This window comes from Caretta caretta, chromosome 25 (assembly GCF_965140235.1).
Source record: "Caretta caretta isolate rCarCar2 chromosome 25, rCarCar1.hap1, whole genome shotgun sequence".
NCBI lineage: Eukaryota > Metazoa > Chordata > Testudines > Cheloniidae > Caretta > Caretta caretta.
Window position 1 is genome coordinate 17733947 of NC_134230.1, and position 16184 is coordinate 17750130.

At 56.1% G+C, this 16184-nt stretch overlaps 1 protein-coding gene across 2 annotated transcripts; it reads left to right on the forward strand.

Moving 5' to 3' along the window:
- The first annotated feature begins 5496 nt into the window (after nucleotides 1–5496).
- On the forward strand, nucleotides 5497–16035 carry NR2C2AP (nuclear receptor 2C2 associated protein). 2 transcript variants are annotated; one of them, XM_075123141.1, is made up of 6 exons: nucleotides 5497–5616; nucleotides 12390–12626; nucleotides 13386–13476; nucleotides 13906–14011; nucleotides 14791–14858; nucleotides 15445–16035. In XM_075123141.1, exons 2-6 carry the CDS (start codon nucleotides 12586–12588, stop codon nucleotides 15559–15561), a joined length of 423 nt encoding a protein of 140 aa, XP_074979242.1. In that variant the 5' UTR covers nucleotides 5497–5616; nucleotides 12390–12585; the 3' UTR covers nucleotides 15562–16035. The 2 variants fall into 2 exon arrangements, with proteins under 2 accessions (XP_074979242.1, XP_074979241.1); XM_075123140.1 differs by lacking the exon at nucleotides 5497–5616 and adding an exon at nucleotides 10279–10426.
- Nucleotides 16036–16184: the final 149 nt, after the last annotated feature.

A 16184-nucleotide genomic window follows, 5' to 3' on the forward strand; every position in this document is an offset into this window, starting at 1 on the left:
TAAGAGGGGTCCTGGGGCTGGCTCACAGCAATTGAGCTTGCCAGTCAGAAGACCTGACCACTGCTCGGTGCCAATACGTTTGCCATAAAGGCACTGTTATTGTTAAAGACTTCTTTTTGCTTCTGCAAGAATGTTTTCTTTTAAAAGGAACCTGAGCCAAATGAGCTCTTAATTACCAGCATATTAAGAGCTGCCTCCTAAAGGAGGAAGAGAATAAAAAGGCAACCTTCCATTCTGCACAGTTGTCATAGAAAAAACGAGGACAAAACACACATCAGAAGTGGCTCAATTGGCAATCTCTAGGAGCTGGGTGGGGTTTTTTTCCTCCGCTGCACTCCAAGCTGCTGACATGATGGATAAATAGTCCTGAAAAGTTGCTAATTGAACAGATTTCAAACATGATTGCAGATATTTTGCAACTCCCAGGCCTTCATTACTATGCAAATTCCGCTCGCTTGGCGCTGGGGATTGGGCGGAGGGGGGGGTGTGAATCACCAGGGAGAAGGGACAATTTCTCTCAGTGGGGGATGGGCAGCAGGGAAGAAGGAAAGAAGGTAGTAAAATTAGGGGGAAGGTTTATAACAGATCCTGGGAAATTTAAGGAAATTGCTCCAGCACCTGGCTAAAGCCCCTTTACTACACTCTGGCAGCATAAAGGGGAGAATCCCCCCTGCGCAGCGCTCTGCTCCCAGTCCCTGGCCAACCAGGGCCCTGGGCATGGCCAGAGGGCACTGCACTCTGGCTATTCTCTGCATCTCAGCAGCCATGGGGAGCGGAGTGTAAGGCAGAGTAGCCCTGAGGTGGCTCTAACTGATACCAGAAGCCAGGCAGGGCCCTGCAGTGCCCCAGAACGTGGGCAGCACAAAGTCCCACTCCAAGCCCAGGGAAAAGGGAACAGAGAATCAGCCCCCCACCCCACCCCAGCTGGAACCTGGTCCGTAGCCCCATGAAGCTTCCCCTCCTGCCATTGCATGCGCGTCTCCCCAGCGAGGCCCCGTGGGAGCTGGGATTGGCCGCGCCAGGGACTGGCTGCCGATGGCTCAGGCAGCAGGTTTCTCACCTTCCCCGTCCTGGCTCAGGGGGCAGGAATCCCACAGCCAGTGAGCGCCCTCTAATCTGAGCCGACAGACGCTGCCCCGAGCAACCGTCTCTCCCCATTAGCCTCTGCTGAGGGACACGGGCACGGGCTCGGGAGTGGCACTCTGTGGCGGTTTCCCTTAAGCGGCTGGGAAGGGGCCCTGGCTCTGCTGTGTGTATGTGTGTGTGCGAGTGGGGGGTTACACCAGCTTTAGGGGAAGTAAACACCGCCCTAGGTGAGCATGGGGAGAGCTGGGCTGGAAGGGCCGATCCCCCCTCTGGCAGCAGAGTGTCCAGGAGGCGCGTGTGCTCTGGCAGAGGGATGATGCCTGAGCTGGGGGTCCGATCGAAGGACTGGGCGCTCCTTAGCCCGAAGCCTGGCTCTGCCACCGACTCCCCCTGTGGCTCAGAATGTGCCCGGGCCCCCTTCTTGCTCGGCCAGGCCTCCCTGGGAAGAGCCCTTTCTCTTGGCCTGGACACTACCCCAGGCACTTTTGCCTCCGCACGCGCCAGAGAGCCAGAGCCCCAGTGGGTTCAAGTTCTCGTAATCGTGGAGAAAAGCTTGAAAATGGATCCCCTAAAGACTCTACACCCCAAAGGCAAACGAAAAAGACCCAGCGTTTAGTATGGTTAAAGTCTCATGATTTGATTTGGGGGGGACTTCTGATATTTGCAAGCTTGGAGCTGGCTGGCACAGCAACAGAGTGGCGGTAAAGCTGTGGCCCATGGGAGAACACGGTGCGTAGGGTGTCGGATCCCGATCTGCGAAACAGGGAGCAGCTTTCCTCCTGCTCGGCAAGGCTGGGGCCGAGTCAGGGGCTTGGGAGCCCGTGCTCGGTATTGCTGTTCGTTCATTAAATTAATCTGAATTTAAAATTTTGCTTCGCAGATTGGAACAAAGTGGCACATTCCAGGGTTAATAATTCACCTAGCACAGAAATCCACCCCCCCCCCCCCACCCTGGCAAAACCAGCTGGGTTAACCCCCTGGGACACGCTCCTGTCCATCCCAATAAGACCCCTAGCAGGCCGGTGCAGAGCGCCCATCCTTGCTTGTCTCAGATGTCGGCAGTGCTGTACATTGCTTGACAAGCCCTTGGCCTGGCTGCCGAACTTTGCTAACTCAGAGATCGTTAAGCTGAATAAACTTGATTGCTGCTTCCCTCTCATCAAGCATGTTTTTTTCTTTTTTCTCCTTGATCTGACATGAACCTCAGTCTCAGCCCTCAGCTCTCCCCTGCTGGGGCCACCTTCAAAATTCCTCCAGATGCTCTGTCCATTCTCCACTGCCGGCCACTCCTCCGCAGCCTGGCTCAGGGAGGGGAAAGGAACTGAGGCCCAAGGACTCACAGTCTTTAATGATCTCGGGGATGTTAACCTTGGTGTCCTTCCCCACCCCCACTCCAGCTCCCTGCTGCAGTGTCAAGCGGATGCAATTCTCCTCTTTTTCAGCCCTAAGCGGCTGTTTTGTTAAGCCCAGGCAGGCCGCACCCCGAGGTGGCTATGGGTACCTTGCATGCAGGTATATGCAATCAATAAACACTTTGGGATCTTTGGGGATGAAAGACATTATAACCCTGTAAGCCAGCATTGCCTCTCTCCTCATGGGCAGGGGCACATCGGCCTCCCTTGGGCATCCCAGCTGCCATCTTGCAGCTCCCCTGGGCCGCAGCACTCCCACAGCTGCTTGAATCGATGCCACAGGCCTGGCTTGACCGATGCATTTTGCCATCACCCTGCACTGTGAACTCTGCTTCCCCCAGAAGACACCCCCAGTCCAGCATCTGTGGCCTCAGCTCTCCAGACCAGCTGTCTGCTCCCGCCGGGGAGGGGCCATCAGAGCACCCTGAGTGGGCAGCAGTATTCATCACTGGATCTGGGGGTATGTAAAACTGTTCCCCCCAACTCCAGCCCAGGTGGCTGGGGACTGGCTCCATTATCAGCTGGTGCTGTTGGGTGGCCTTCGTGAAATGGGGGGGCTGGGCCCACTTCAGTTCCCAACTCCCCTGACAAATTGGCTGTGACCACCTTCCTCATTAGCAGCCTCAGTCCATGGACCAGAGGCTGGCTCGCCGTGCTTCGGACTTGAAGCCCGTTGGTTGAGCAGTGGTGTGAATGGGCGCCTGTGTGTGTGTGCACGCCATTGGGAGTGTGCACGTGAGGCTCTGTGCATATGTATGTGTGCACCTGTGTACGTTTGTATGTGGGTCTGTGCGTGCATGCATGTGTGTGTGTACAAGCCTGCACCACCCACGCCCTGCTGCACTGTCTGATGGTCCCCTGGGTGGCTCATCCGGCTCCTGTAAGCAGTGGGAAGATGATGCCTAACAAACCGAGCATGGACGCAGCACCAGGGGCTGACAGGGGATCTGGGGTATTGATTACTGCTGCATTCGACACAGTGCTGCACAAGAGGCTCACCAGGGAGGCCAGTCATGGGTGAGCAGCTCTGGCAAGGATGTGCCTGGCCCAACCATGGCAGGCAGTGGGCAGCTCCACAGGGGTTGGGCTTGGGTCTGATTTAGCTCATTCCACACGTCAGTGACCTGGAAGAAAGGAGCAGGCAGGACAGGGCTGCCGGGGAAGGGGGGGCGGAGTGAGCGCTAAGTGCCGGGGGCAGACAGGGGGCTCCCGGACACAGACGTGCCCTGTGTGTCTCTTGAGCTGGGCACCTGTATCCGCCACTAACACTGAAGGCTCAGCATTGCTGTGGGTTTGGCCTCCTGAGAGGTGCTGTGGAAGCATAAGACTGTCGGTCTGTGTGTCTGTCAGTGCTACGCTCTGGGGAATGATGTCTCCACGGCTGCATTCCCCTGGCTCCAACTGAGAGGCAGCATAGCCCAATGGGCAGGGCGTGGGCTGGGGGCTCCGGAGAACTGAGGTCTAATCCCCTCTCTGCTGCAGGAGGACCTCGGGCAAGTCTGTCACCCCCTCCCAGCCTCTGTCTATTTAAATTGTCCATTCTGGGTCTGAGCAGCACCGGGCACAGCAGGGCCTCTGGGTGCTACTGTAATACGTGTGCCAGCAGTTCTCAGTGGCTGTGGGCAGGCAGGACCCCAGGATCAAAGCTGAGCGGGAAGTACCAAGGCAGCTGTGATGTCTTGGGCCTGGCTGGCTCCTTGGGCAGGAGATTCCATTGCCCCAGCTGTTACCAGGTCATGGTCAATGCTGAGCAGAGCTGAGAATCCCAGCTAGGCCTGTAAGAGATCCCCTCCCTACCTTACGGCTGTGAAGTTGCTGGGGGGGCGGTTATCCTCTCCAATTAGCAGCAAGTCTGTGGCCGAGGGTCAGCGATCCTCATGGACTGGTGCTGCTCCTGCAGTCTGGTTAATTATTCCACCGCTCATTAACTGTGCGGCTTTCTTGCTTTGTTAATTTGCTCACTGCCAGTGACTAGGTACATGGCACATTGGCCACCAGATGATGTCCATTTAGTGCCCTGTGCTGTGTTGTCGTCGTCCCCACCTCTTCCCCCCGTGCAGGGCACTGCCTAGTGTCTGTGCTCCCTGGCTCAGCGAGCTAGAGCCATCTCCCTGCAGTGCCCCAGGGCTGGCTGGAGAGGGCACAGGCCGACTTGCCAAACACCATGGGGGCGTGGTCCAAAGCACAGGGCCGATGCACCAGCCTGGGAAGCAAGACTTCAGTCAGACTTAGGCCCCATGCTGGCTCGGTGCAGAAAAGGCCCTGACCAGCCGTTGTCCCCCACCGAGGGCCGCCAACGCTGGAGATGCACAGCCCCTGACTTGTGTCAGAGGCTGGGCCCTTCCAGACGCGTTGTGTCAGGACAATTCAGTGCTGGAGCCCTGAGATGGGACACGATGGAAATGAGCTGTGGGAGTCAGAGGTGGCTGGGAGCTGGGGAGCAGGCTGAGCTTGCTAGGAGCCCACTTGCCCCCTGGCTCCCCATTGCAGCCCTGCAGGCCCTAGGCCACGTGTGACATACCACGGACCACACCCAGCTCCCACGTCAGCCAGCCACTGAGTCCTGTTGCAGAATGGGGACGGTGACCGGGATTTGGATTGGGCAGAGCTCAAGCACTTGTGATTTTCAAGAGCGGACCCTGAGTAGGGAGGCCTCCAGTTTCTCAGAGCCCAGCGTGAGCTGTCTGATTTTTCTGAGGCACTGTGTGTGTGTGCGTGTACACACACGTGTGTGGGGGGACTCCAGCTGTGGTCACCGGGGACCCAAGGGTGATTGCCCCAGACCCCAAGCACTGGTCTCAGCCTTGGCCTGGGTCCATTCGTGCTGATCACACGAGGAGGAAAGCTTTGGGGTGGGGGTCAATTTGCTTTTTGCTTTTCAGCAAGCCCAGGCAGGCTGCGTGCACTCAGAGCGTGACTCATCCAGACACAGTGACGGGGGGGGGGAAAACCTGGAGGCTCGGGAGTGCTGCAGATAATGCGTTTGGGTTTGGTTTTGATTTCCTCTTGCAGCGCGTCGGCTGGGAAGATTGCCTAAGGCAGGGGGGTTCTGGGGACTGGCGATCAAGTGCCTGAAGCTGACTCATTGTATTCCAAGGGCGCCTCTGCAAAGCTGCAGGTAAATTGGAGAAGTGAGAATGCACCATATGCCAGGGAAGGTTAATTTTAGACAGCTGCTGCTGGTGCCTGTGTGTAAGCGTGTGTGTGGGGTGATTATTTCTCTCTTTCGCAGTTGTTCCCTGCTTCTCCGCCACCGCTGGCTGCTCTGCCCCGGCAGGTCCCAGTTTAATAATGTGCAGCAGCGAACTGGGGCAAATCCAGGTGTTGCCTCCAGATGTGGCTGCGCTTTTGTTGGCTGAGATGCAGCCAGACAGAGGAAGAAAAGGGGCCGGGCAATTACCTGGCCTGCTGGCTTTTCTCTGCTGTGGGCCACCAGTGCCACCTACTGCCCAGGCCCAGCCTGTGGCCAACCCGTCCCTAGCAGGCCCTGCGGTTCAAAGGCCGAATTCCTGCCTCCCCAGGTTCAGATCTGTGCTGGTGTGATCCCACTGAAGTCAGTGGATGAATTCGGGCTCGGGGGGAATAGGAGAGGCATGGTGCCTCTGTTTGGTGAATACTTCGAGCCAGGTGAGAGCCTGCAGTGCTCCTGCTTGAGAGTGAGGGGAGGCAGGTGTCGGTCCCGAGGGCTCTCGAGAAGTTTCTGTATCTAGAATATTTGAATAAAGAGGAAGGGTCCCATGCAATGCCCCACAACCACGAGTTCTTGGCAGGGACTGAACCGGTGCTAAAAACAGGGTCTCCAGCACTTTAGCAGAAGGAGAGACTCTATTAGCCGCTCCCAGTAGTAGGCTGTAATCCTCATAGGAGGACCAGCCTCTAAGGGGTGACCGGCAATGAGCATAGAACCAGTGGGTTACACTGGCTTTGCCTTTCTCTGGATAAGGGTTGGCGCAGGGTGGGGGGTATTTGATGCGGTCTGATTGCTCTTCAGGGAGGTGCTGGGGGCTCTTTGCTGGGTTCCTGTGGGACCAGACATTTAGCCTGACCCCTCCCCATGGCAAGGTATTGGGGACCCCTCCCTCCGTTCAGCCCTGACATTTGAATCCAGTGGTTGCCGTTCCTGCTGCCCCTGACCTGGCAGTCCTGCAAACCTGAGCTGGCTGGCTGAGGTTGGTGGGGCCGGACGGTGAGATCTATGCACCGGTGATGAGGGCAGCTCACAGCTTAGGAAAGGGAAAACCTTCGAACTCCCCTCTCTGTCTGGGCTCCCGGGGCCTCGGAGGGCAGAGCCGGAGCATTTCCTGCTCAGATTGCACCAGCAGCCGGCAGGGCACATGCCCCAGATGTGATGGCAAAGATGGCGTGGGATGAGGTGAGTTGTAAAGGCTTGAGGTAGTGCTGATTGTCATGGGCACACATCACCAATATACGTGCAAACTCCCATTCACAAACATATACACACACCCTCCCTCTACCCCCCCGCATGGCAGTACACAAACACACACACACACTTGCACGCTCGTACACACACAGGCTCACCTCTAAGGGCTCCACTCAGTCTCTTTGGAGCCAGTGGGGATCCTTTCTGATTTCAGTGGGCGTTGGATCAGGCTAACATAAAAGCTCTCCCTTTAGCAAGTGTACACAGGAGGACACACACACACACACTTATCCTGGCGCACACTCCTCAAGCCACTGTCAGTCACTGGCCCCACCACGTGGTTTAAAGGAAGTGACATGCAGCCACCTATTTCCAAGGAGTGCCGCGCCTCCCGCACCATCCAGACAAGACTGTTGTGGATCGGTTCTGAGCCCGTCTCAGTCTCCGGTGACTGGGTTGCAGCGAGAACTTAGCGGGGTCTTGGCCATGTAATTCCCAGTGTAACAAAAGCTCAATGGGTGCCATTTCCCCCCAGGTTCTCCCCCAGCCCTTGGCTCACAGCAATCCAGTGTGCCCGTTTGCGTGTCGGGACGCAGCTCCACATCCTGGATTGTTGATGCTCAGCTTCCCCGGTGCTCGATCAACTTGTGCCTCCAGCTTGGATTTCCCATTGGCTAACAGGCAATTTGACCAGCTGGCCCAGGCCCTGGCAGCGCCTCCCCCAGTGGAGACCACTCCGGCCTCATCTCGTTGGCCAGCCCTCGCATGCAAGTGGCAGGTGTTGGTAGAACTCCACATTGTCCCTCGCTGGCAGCACCACTTGGGAACCTTCTGCTGAGGAAGAGGAATTCCCCTATGGTTGGGCTGGGAATCAGGAGAGCTGGGGTCGGTTTCTGGCTCTGCCACAGAACCCTTGGTCAAGTCACTGGGCCTTGCTCCAGGTGTGAAACGGGATAATAATCCTTCCTTCGTCCCAGACATCAGGGGCTGGGTTCCCCAGTCTGCTGAGTGAACCTGCACTGGCTGGCAGTTGCCATTGGGAAATTCTGGTAGAAGTGGCTCTTCTGGAACCCCCATAGGGAGGATGGGGGGTGTGGCGGGGAGGGAACCCTTTATCCGTGGCATAAATTAAATCTGTCCCCTGCAGGACGATCTGGTGAGACAGAGTTTGGGGAGCGCTGGAATGGAAACATCCTCCAGGATCAATCTCTGCCTCTCAGTTCTGCTTCTGTCTTTGGCTCTCTGGTCATTCATTCCTGTGCAACCGAGTCCTTAGTGCCTGAGGGATCTGTCGGGAATGCTGGCTGCACAGACCCCTTTTGATCAGCTCTAGGAAGGATATTTCCTCCCCTCCCCTCCTGTTCTCCTTACTCCAACCGTCCTGGAGTGTTGAGGGGGGCCCTGGTGTGGAGGGTGGGAGTGCTTAGACAGTGACAGTGCTTAGAGTGGCAGGATGAGGGATGCTGCAAAATAAGAGGTTGTATTTGCAACATTAAGTGACACCCGACAAATGTCTAACCTGGGAACTGAAGGAACTGGGACATTCCTTGATTGGCTGGGGTCATTATGTTCAAGCAATTTCCAGATCATCATTTCAATTTGTTTAATTCCTTCCCTGATTGTTCTGCTCTGAGTAATTCCCCTGTCATCATGCTGCATGTAATGGGCCATTACAGAGCCTTCCCCAGGAGGCTGGTGTACACTTCCACAATCACTGGGTGGCTGCGTGGAACAGGATTACACTCCGGGAGCTGGCCCCAGAAGTCAGAAAGCAGCCAGTGAGATGAGCCCTGTGTGCATTCTCACCCGGCGCAGCACCAGGAACCCCCAAAGCTGTGCAATAGTAATCATAGACATTCCTGAGCTCTGCAGACAGAGGAAGAGGGCTCTGCCATGAGCCACATTTGGAGCCCTTTCTTTGCAGCTGTAAGCACTAGAGACCATTAAGGGGTTGTAAAATTAAATTTGACTTCGACTTAAAGTGATGGGCCAAAGCACTGGAAAGACAATCTAGCTGCTCATATACCACCCGCCCTGGCTCTGTCTGACACCTGCCGTCATGATCACAAACATGTTTAGGAAAAACTGCCCCGGTGCCTGTTTAATGCTGAGCAAAAATGTTTCCATTTTTCCCCACTTTGTTCCTCCAAAATGTCCCATGTGTCTGGTCAGCCAGGTTGGGATTGGCTGCTCAGGGCGAGGACAGGGCACAGGAAGAAATGCACCGGCTTCCCCGGGATTTCTCCCTTCTTGTTCACCTTCTGTAGGTTTGCATCCACCCGCACACATCGCACGCCTGGAGTCTCAGTCATGCACACGCAGCGAGCTGTGCTCAGGCACTTTCCAGCGCGTGGCGGGCACGTGCGCCGGGGCCCCTCCACTCACAGGCGGAGAGGCTTTTTGGTATCTGCATTTTGCAAGGCGCTTTCTGGTGGGCAGGGAGTTGCGCAGCTTGGGGCTGATGGTGAAACGCTTCCAGGGCAACGTTTGCAGCCTTTACCCAGACTGCTGAGGGCGCTTTCTCACGACACTCGCGTCCCCCTGTTGCATCCAGTCTGCTCTGGCCCTGGTCCAGTTCCGTAAGCTTTCCAGGCGTGGCTCTATTTGGCAGCGTCTTGTCACCTTCTTCTGCGTGCCGGGGTAGCAGCATTATCCCCATTTAGGCTGGTTCAAGCCAGGAGTGGGAAGTCGGGACTGCTGAAGACCATCCTTTGCTGCTCTAAGCACTAGTCCACACTCCATCCCAAAGGCAGGCACAGAACCCAGGAGTCCTGGCACCAAGCCCCCCCTCCCCCCACGCCCTTTAATAGCTTTCTCACAGTGGCGTCCTGGAGGCAATGAAATGGTCCTGGAGGATTCGCGTACGACATTGAGGGTCCCCTGCAGGGCTTAGTTTGTGCCAGGGCTGAGCCCCGGCACCTTTGGGCTTGGCGGTTCGGGGCCCCCCGGCACCTCTGGGTTTGTTGCATGTTATGAAAGCAAAAAAATTCCGTGGCCCAGCACCTCTTTCGTTACAAAGTCAGCTGGGTCCCGGCTTGCTCCGGCTGTGCTAGGGACAGACTGGTACTAGGTGAGCTGTGACTGGTCTAATGCCTAAAGCGGGGGCGGTGACCCGGGAGTCTCGGGTTCTCCTCCCACCTCTGACAGCGTGGCCCTTTTGGCAGGGGTAGGAGGACTGAGAGCCAGGACGCCTGGGTTCCTTTGCTAGCTTTGACAGGGGAGTGGGCACTGGGACGGCCCGGAGGGGGCTTGGAGTCCTGTGTGCTCCAAACTAGCTGCGTGACCGTGGCGGAGTCACCGGCCGCCGCCTCCCAGCGGGAAGGCAGGGTTGGAGCCCCCCATCCGGAGGCGGGGACAGAGGGGCCCGAACCGGCGCAGCGCTCCCCACGGGGCTGTGTCTCTTTAAGAGTCCCCGGCAGCCCCAGGAAGCAGTTCAGGGCTTCCTGAGCAGCCCCGCCCCGGCCGGCGTGCGCCTCCCTCCGGTAGCCGGCCCATCTCCCCGGGGCGCACGGCGAGGGCGCAGCCTGCAGCGCGCTCGGGAGCCCGGGTAGGTCCGCGGGAGGCCAGGGGGCGCTTCCTTCTCTAATCCCGGGTTCTGCCTTGGAGCTGGGCGGGGGGCTTTGGTGACCCCCTGAGCTGGGACGGGGGCGCACAGCGTCTGAGGCCAGAGACCACTGGGGTCAGCTCCTCCTGGGGCCCTAGCCTTTCCCCCAGAGCTAGGGTGAGGAGACAGCAAATGTGAAAAATCCGGACGGGGGGGGGGGGTAATAGAAGCCTATAGAAGAAAAAGACTCCAAAATCGGGACTGTCCCTGTAAAATCGGGACATCTGGTCACCCTACCCGGAGCTGATCTTTTAGGAAAACATCCAGTGCGATTTAAGCATTGGCCGTGATGGAGAATGCAGCCCCCTGCCCTTGGTAAATTCCACTGGTTAATTTACTGCCCCCCCCTTAGCCGCCTGCGGCTATGTCTACACTATCCCTTTTGTCAATCGGGGTGTGAATAAACACCCCCCGAGGGACGTACGTTTCACCGACAGACACGCCCGAGTGGACAGCGCAATGTAGGCGGGAGACGCTCTCCTGTGGATGTAGCTGGGGCCGCTCATTGGGGTGGTTTAATGTAAATAGAGCCCTCTCCCACCGCCAGGGAGCGGCTACATGGGAGACCTCACAGCGATCGAGCTGTAAGGTCTGTAGTGGAGACATACCTCGCTTCAACTTCCAGCCCTTTTTTCCTGTTAGATCTTTCCCTGCTAGACTGAAGAGCCCGTTATTAAATGTTTGTTCCTCAGGTAGATAATGACACACTGGGACCAACACCCCCCTTCACCTTCTCTGTTAAGCTAAATAGACTGAGCTCCAGTGGAGTCTATCGCTCTAAGGCAGGTTTTCTAACCCTTTAATCTCTCTTGTGACTCTTCTCTGAGCCCTCTCCAATGTGTCACCATCCTTCCTGAATTTGTGGGCACCGGAACTGGACACAGGATTCCAGCCCTGGTTGCACCAGCACCAAATACAGAGACAAAAATATCCTCTCTCCTCCTACTCCAGAGTCCCCTGTTTGTGTATCCCAGGATCGCATTCGCTCTTATACCCACAGTGGCAGGGCAGGAATCCGTGTTCAGTTGACTATTCACCATGACCCTCAGATCTTTTTCAGCATCCTTGCTTCCCGGGATAGACTCCCCCCCCCCCCCTTAGGCTTGTTACTGATTTTACGCAGAAGGGCTCAGAGGCTGCGGTGGATAAAACCCAAGTACGTGATGCTAAACCCCTGGGGACGCTCTCAGCATGGCTGCGCTAGGAGCTGGTATTTTCCAGTTTTGGTCTGAGCCTGAAAGTGGATTTTTGGGGGGGGCGGGGGATTATTAGGGTACATTACATTGGTGCCCAGAGGTGCCAACTAAGAGAGAGCGTGGGGGTGGGGGGAGGTAGGTATGGAAAAGATCGTTCCAGCATTTTATTGAGTTCATTGAGTTAAATGAACACCGGGATGGAAATCCTCCAGTTCTCTGCTTGGCGGAAATAGCTGGGCGGTGTTTTGTGCATGGATTGTTAACGTTCTCGGGGTGATTTCTTTGCCCGAGAGGTGCCGGGTTTTCAGCCTCTGTTTGTTTTCGTGCTGCCTCCTCTTGTTTGCACGCAGTCCGTGATTAACTGTTTTGTTTGGGTGATGTTTTAATCTTATTTCTGTTTGGGGGTTGCAGATGGTGGGTTGGATCAAAATAGGATCTAGGCAAGTGCTTCACGTGGGCCCCAATCTCTGCAGGTGGGCTCCTGTACCTGCTTGCAGCCCCACTGACTTCAGGTTCTGCCCTGTGCAGGACTGGGGTCGTGGTACTGACCCAGGGTGGGGCAGCCTCTGCAGTGACCCACACGGTACCGCACATCATTCCCGACCCCCCAGCCAAGGCACGGCTGGCTGGCTAAGGCTACTGTGTGCATAGTGCTACCTGTCTCCTGGAGACTCTGCAACTGATTCTGGGGAGTGTTTCCTTCATTTCAGGACCCGGGTTCTGTGACGTTAACAGAGCAGCAAACAGAGCAGGGCAGAGAACGGATTCTCTTTCCCCTCTGAACTCCGCAACTCTGCTGCGGCCCCATTACCAGGCGCCCCTCCATCGCAGGCTGCACCTAGGTGCTTTGGCACCGAACCTCATCAGTGGCGTGTGCTGGAGAGGAGCAATACTTCCAGCAGCGCCATGCCCACGGCACCCTTGATCTGCAGTGAGACTGTGAGCAGGTGAGTTTTCCTTTCTGCCTCCCGAAGAACCCACTGCCCTGAATTTTTCCATGCTGTAGTGAACTTGTCCTTGGTGGACGAGTCAGAGTGGGGTGGGGCGCGGGAAGGTAAATCCCGCCAGCCTCTGAGAAAGTGAACTCTCGGGGGGCTGGTTTCCCCTGGTGTACCTGTCAGCCCTGGGTCAGAGCACTCACGGATTATGGCTTATTTGTTAATGCCAGCAGCTGGCTACGCTCTCCACACACAGATCTGAAGCCCAGAGGAGCTAAAGGACTTGGAGAGGCTCTTGTTGTTGCCACCTGGTGGCTCTCTGCTGCTTTGAGTGAACCAAGCTTGATGGCTCTCAGCCTCGTTCCTGCTCAGCGAATGCTCCTGAAGCCGCTTATCGGGGTCGGCGGAGACGGGTGGCTCCTGAACTCCCCTTCCCGCCCTCGGAGGGTCTCTGAAGGGTCCGTGTTGTGGGGGACGGGGGTCCGGGGCAGCTTGTTCTGCTGTCAGCATTGCACCTGCTCTGTGGGATTCAGGCTCTGGGGCTGCGTAGTTGGCACCTTTCCCAAACACCTGGCTCCATCCCAGAGGGGTTTGTTCTGCCTGGTCTCGTTGGTGCAGAGCCCGTTGTAATAGACGGTCTCCTGAGAAGCCTGGCCTTGTGTCTGCGGATACCAGGGCTCACCGTGGGAGTGGGGCGCTCTCTGTACTGGGCATCAGAGCCCCGTCCCCTAGCATCACCCCTCGCGAGTCTGGTTTCTGTCCCTGCAGAGTGAGCTCCGTGCTCAACCGGGACGCCAAGCAGTTCGGGAAGAAGCACATGTTCGACGCGAGCGAGGAGACCTGCTGGAACTCGGACCAGGTGAGCTGCACGGATGACCCCCTGTGCTTGCTCTGTTGGGGCAACCATGGGAAATGGAGTGACGGCACGTCCCCCCGCTGGAGCAGGCGTCCCGTCTGAGAATCAGGGAAGGGAGTTCTACCGGCCCAGCTTACGTGGGGGCTATTGCTGAGCACGGAATGGCTGCCAGGCTTGCCTCCCCGGGCCCTGCCGCTGTGGCATTGCTGTCTTAAGCACTCCACTGCGCTGGGTACATGCTGTACTGCGCTCTGCTGTGCCCTAGCTCTGCCCCGGGGGCTAACCATGGCGGGGGGCACTTTAACCGGTGCTCACTCCCACCTTTATGGGCCTTACAGGGCTCCCTGCGGAATCCGCCCGCGCTGGGTGTAACGGGGTGGCCCCTATGGAAGCTGACTGTAACCTGTGCTCCCATTTCATTCCTGGCTCCAGGGCTCCTCCCAGTGGGTGATGCTGGAATTTCCACAGACTGTCAAGGTGTCCCAACTCCAGATTCAGTTCCAGGGTGGATTTGCGAGCCAGCTGTGTACACTGGAAGGTAAAGAGCCTCCCCCGCTGGGGAACAACGTGTGGCATTCTGTGCCATTCATCATGTCGATTGCAGGGTCACTCATCTTTCAGGAATTGGAAGGGCTCTAATTACGGGATAGAGGCAGACTGGGGCTCAGACAATGTTCTACTGATGCTGCGGTCATGCCAGATGAACTGAACAACAACTAATCCAGAGAAAGATCTGTGGCCGATGCACTGTAATTATTTTCAGTTGTGAATGCACTTTTCCGGTGCTTTTCATGTGAAAGCACCTTCCCAAAGAGTCTGCGACACACTGGATCGCAAATCCACAGCACGGCGTGTTCACTTCCGCAGCTCAGTTCCTGGCAGTATATCCAGATGCAGAGGATTGCATTGAACTAGATGTTACAGTATCGACTGTATTTAATTCAGCATACATCTCTGTGTGGAATGTCTTTCACCAGTGCTGGTGTGTGGGAGAACTTTGGTCCAATTTTTGAATTCACAGGGCCTAGGCTGGTCACATTTTATAACCAGGAAAACAGAAGCAACTTGTCTAGGCAAGAGTAATGAGGGCTATACGGGTACCTGGACAGATAGCACTGGAGAGATTAAGTGGCAGAACGAGGACTGAAACCCAGTTCTTGGCCTGACCCCCAGTCCTGAACTAAAGCTATAGGGGTGGGATTTTTCAGAAGCACCAAAGACACTTGGACATCCAGTTCCCAGCGTAGATCCAGTGATCATGCTAATCTAACTCTGCAACCAGCACAGACATTTCCATCCTCTCCTCTTGCTTCTTAGGTGGCAGAAAAGGTGAAGAACTTGTGAAGATATCAGACTTCTACCCTGAAGACATCAATGCCCTGCAGATATCCTTTCATTCTCACTGGGGGCTAGGTCTTCTAAGCATATGCACCACGTGTCACAGGTGGCATGTGACCAGGATTCGTCACCAGATTTGGTCCGTTAGCCAGGGACGCTAACGATCCGACTAGGGCAATGTGAATCCTGATCCCTGGGAACCCCTGGGGGCTAGGTTAGAATGGCTCTTCCATAGAAGAAAGCACCACTGTCATCACTTGGTCTGACTTCCTGTGTGGCACAGGCCACAAGACTTGGAGAATCCACCGCAGCCCTGCGGGAGTTATTTCAATGCTGCACAACGTCAATAGGGCAGGGTCTGTCTAACACGGGCCTGGCGAGAGGCAGGTGGCCTTAAATCTGTTGGAGCAGTTGCTGGATGGAATCCTTGCACTCTGCAGTGTGCGGGAGGGTAGCAGGGAAGCTGGGGGATGTGAAGTGAAGCCCAGTTTTGGTGAGAATATAGCACGTGCCCTAGCTCCCTACCTGCATTGATTGGGTTGTGCTGGGTGAGTGACTCTCTTGCTGTACTGGAAGTTGTTTGTGTGTCATGTACCCCATTGCCCTTGTTTCTTCCTTTACTGCTCCATCCACAGCTTCAGGACAGAAGAAACAATGCTGGATAAATTGAAAATCACCTTTGAGAACAGCACAGATTTCTTTGGGAGAATCATCGTGTATCACCTCAGCGTCCTCGGGGAAAAGCTCTAACTTGGGACAGGAATGGCAGAACTGCAGCCCATCACCCCGAATGGATTTGTTCCCCTGGTGTTTGATCAGCCGGCACTCTGCCTTCCCACCCTGTCCAATAGGGCCCATTGGCATGAACTGGCACGAGGTGGCATATTTGCCTTGGCAGACAGCGCCTCTTATGAGGGAGGAGAGATGCCAGACTTGTTCTGCAATTGAAATGTAGCCACTTGGAAGTAAACCAGGGAACGCTCAGACAGAAAACAGCGCTGGGCATTAACAGAACAAGGCTGAGATCCTGCCCCCTCCCCACCCAGCTGCGGCCTCTCAGCAGGATCTAAAGCCCCTGGGCGCACACCGTGGTGCTCATGGGCTGCCAGAATAGTGCAGACCAGTGCATGACAATCCACATGCTGTAATCTAGTGGCTTATCACGTGATGAAGCTCATGTTTAATGGCTGAATAAATGCTTCCTGCCTCCCGGACCACACTGGATTTGGGGCAAGCGAGTGGTTCTGTTCTGTAGAGATTAAACTAATCACATACTGAATTTGGAAACTGCCTCCTTCCCCCCAGCTCGGGCCCACTCTGCCCGTCCAGTGGGGTCACAGAGGTGGCAGCTCCAGGCTTTGCTCAGGAAGTGG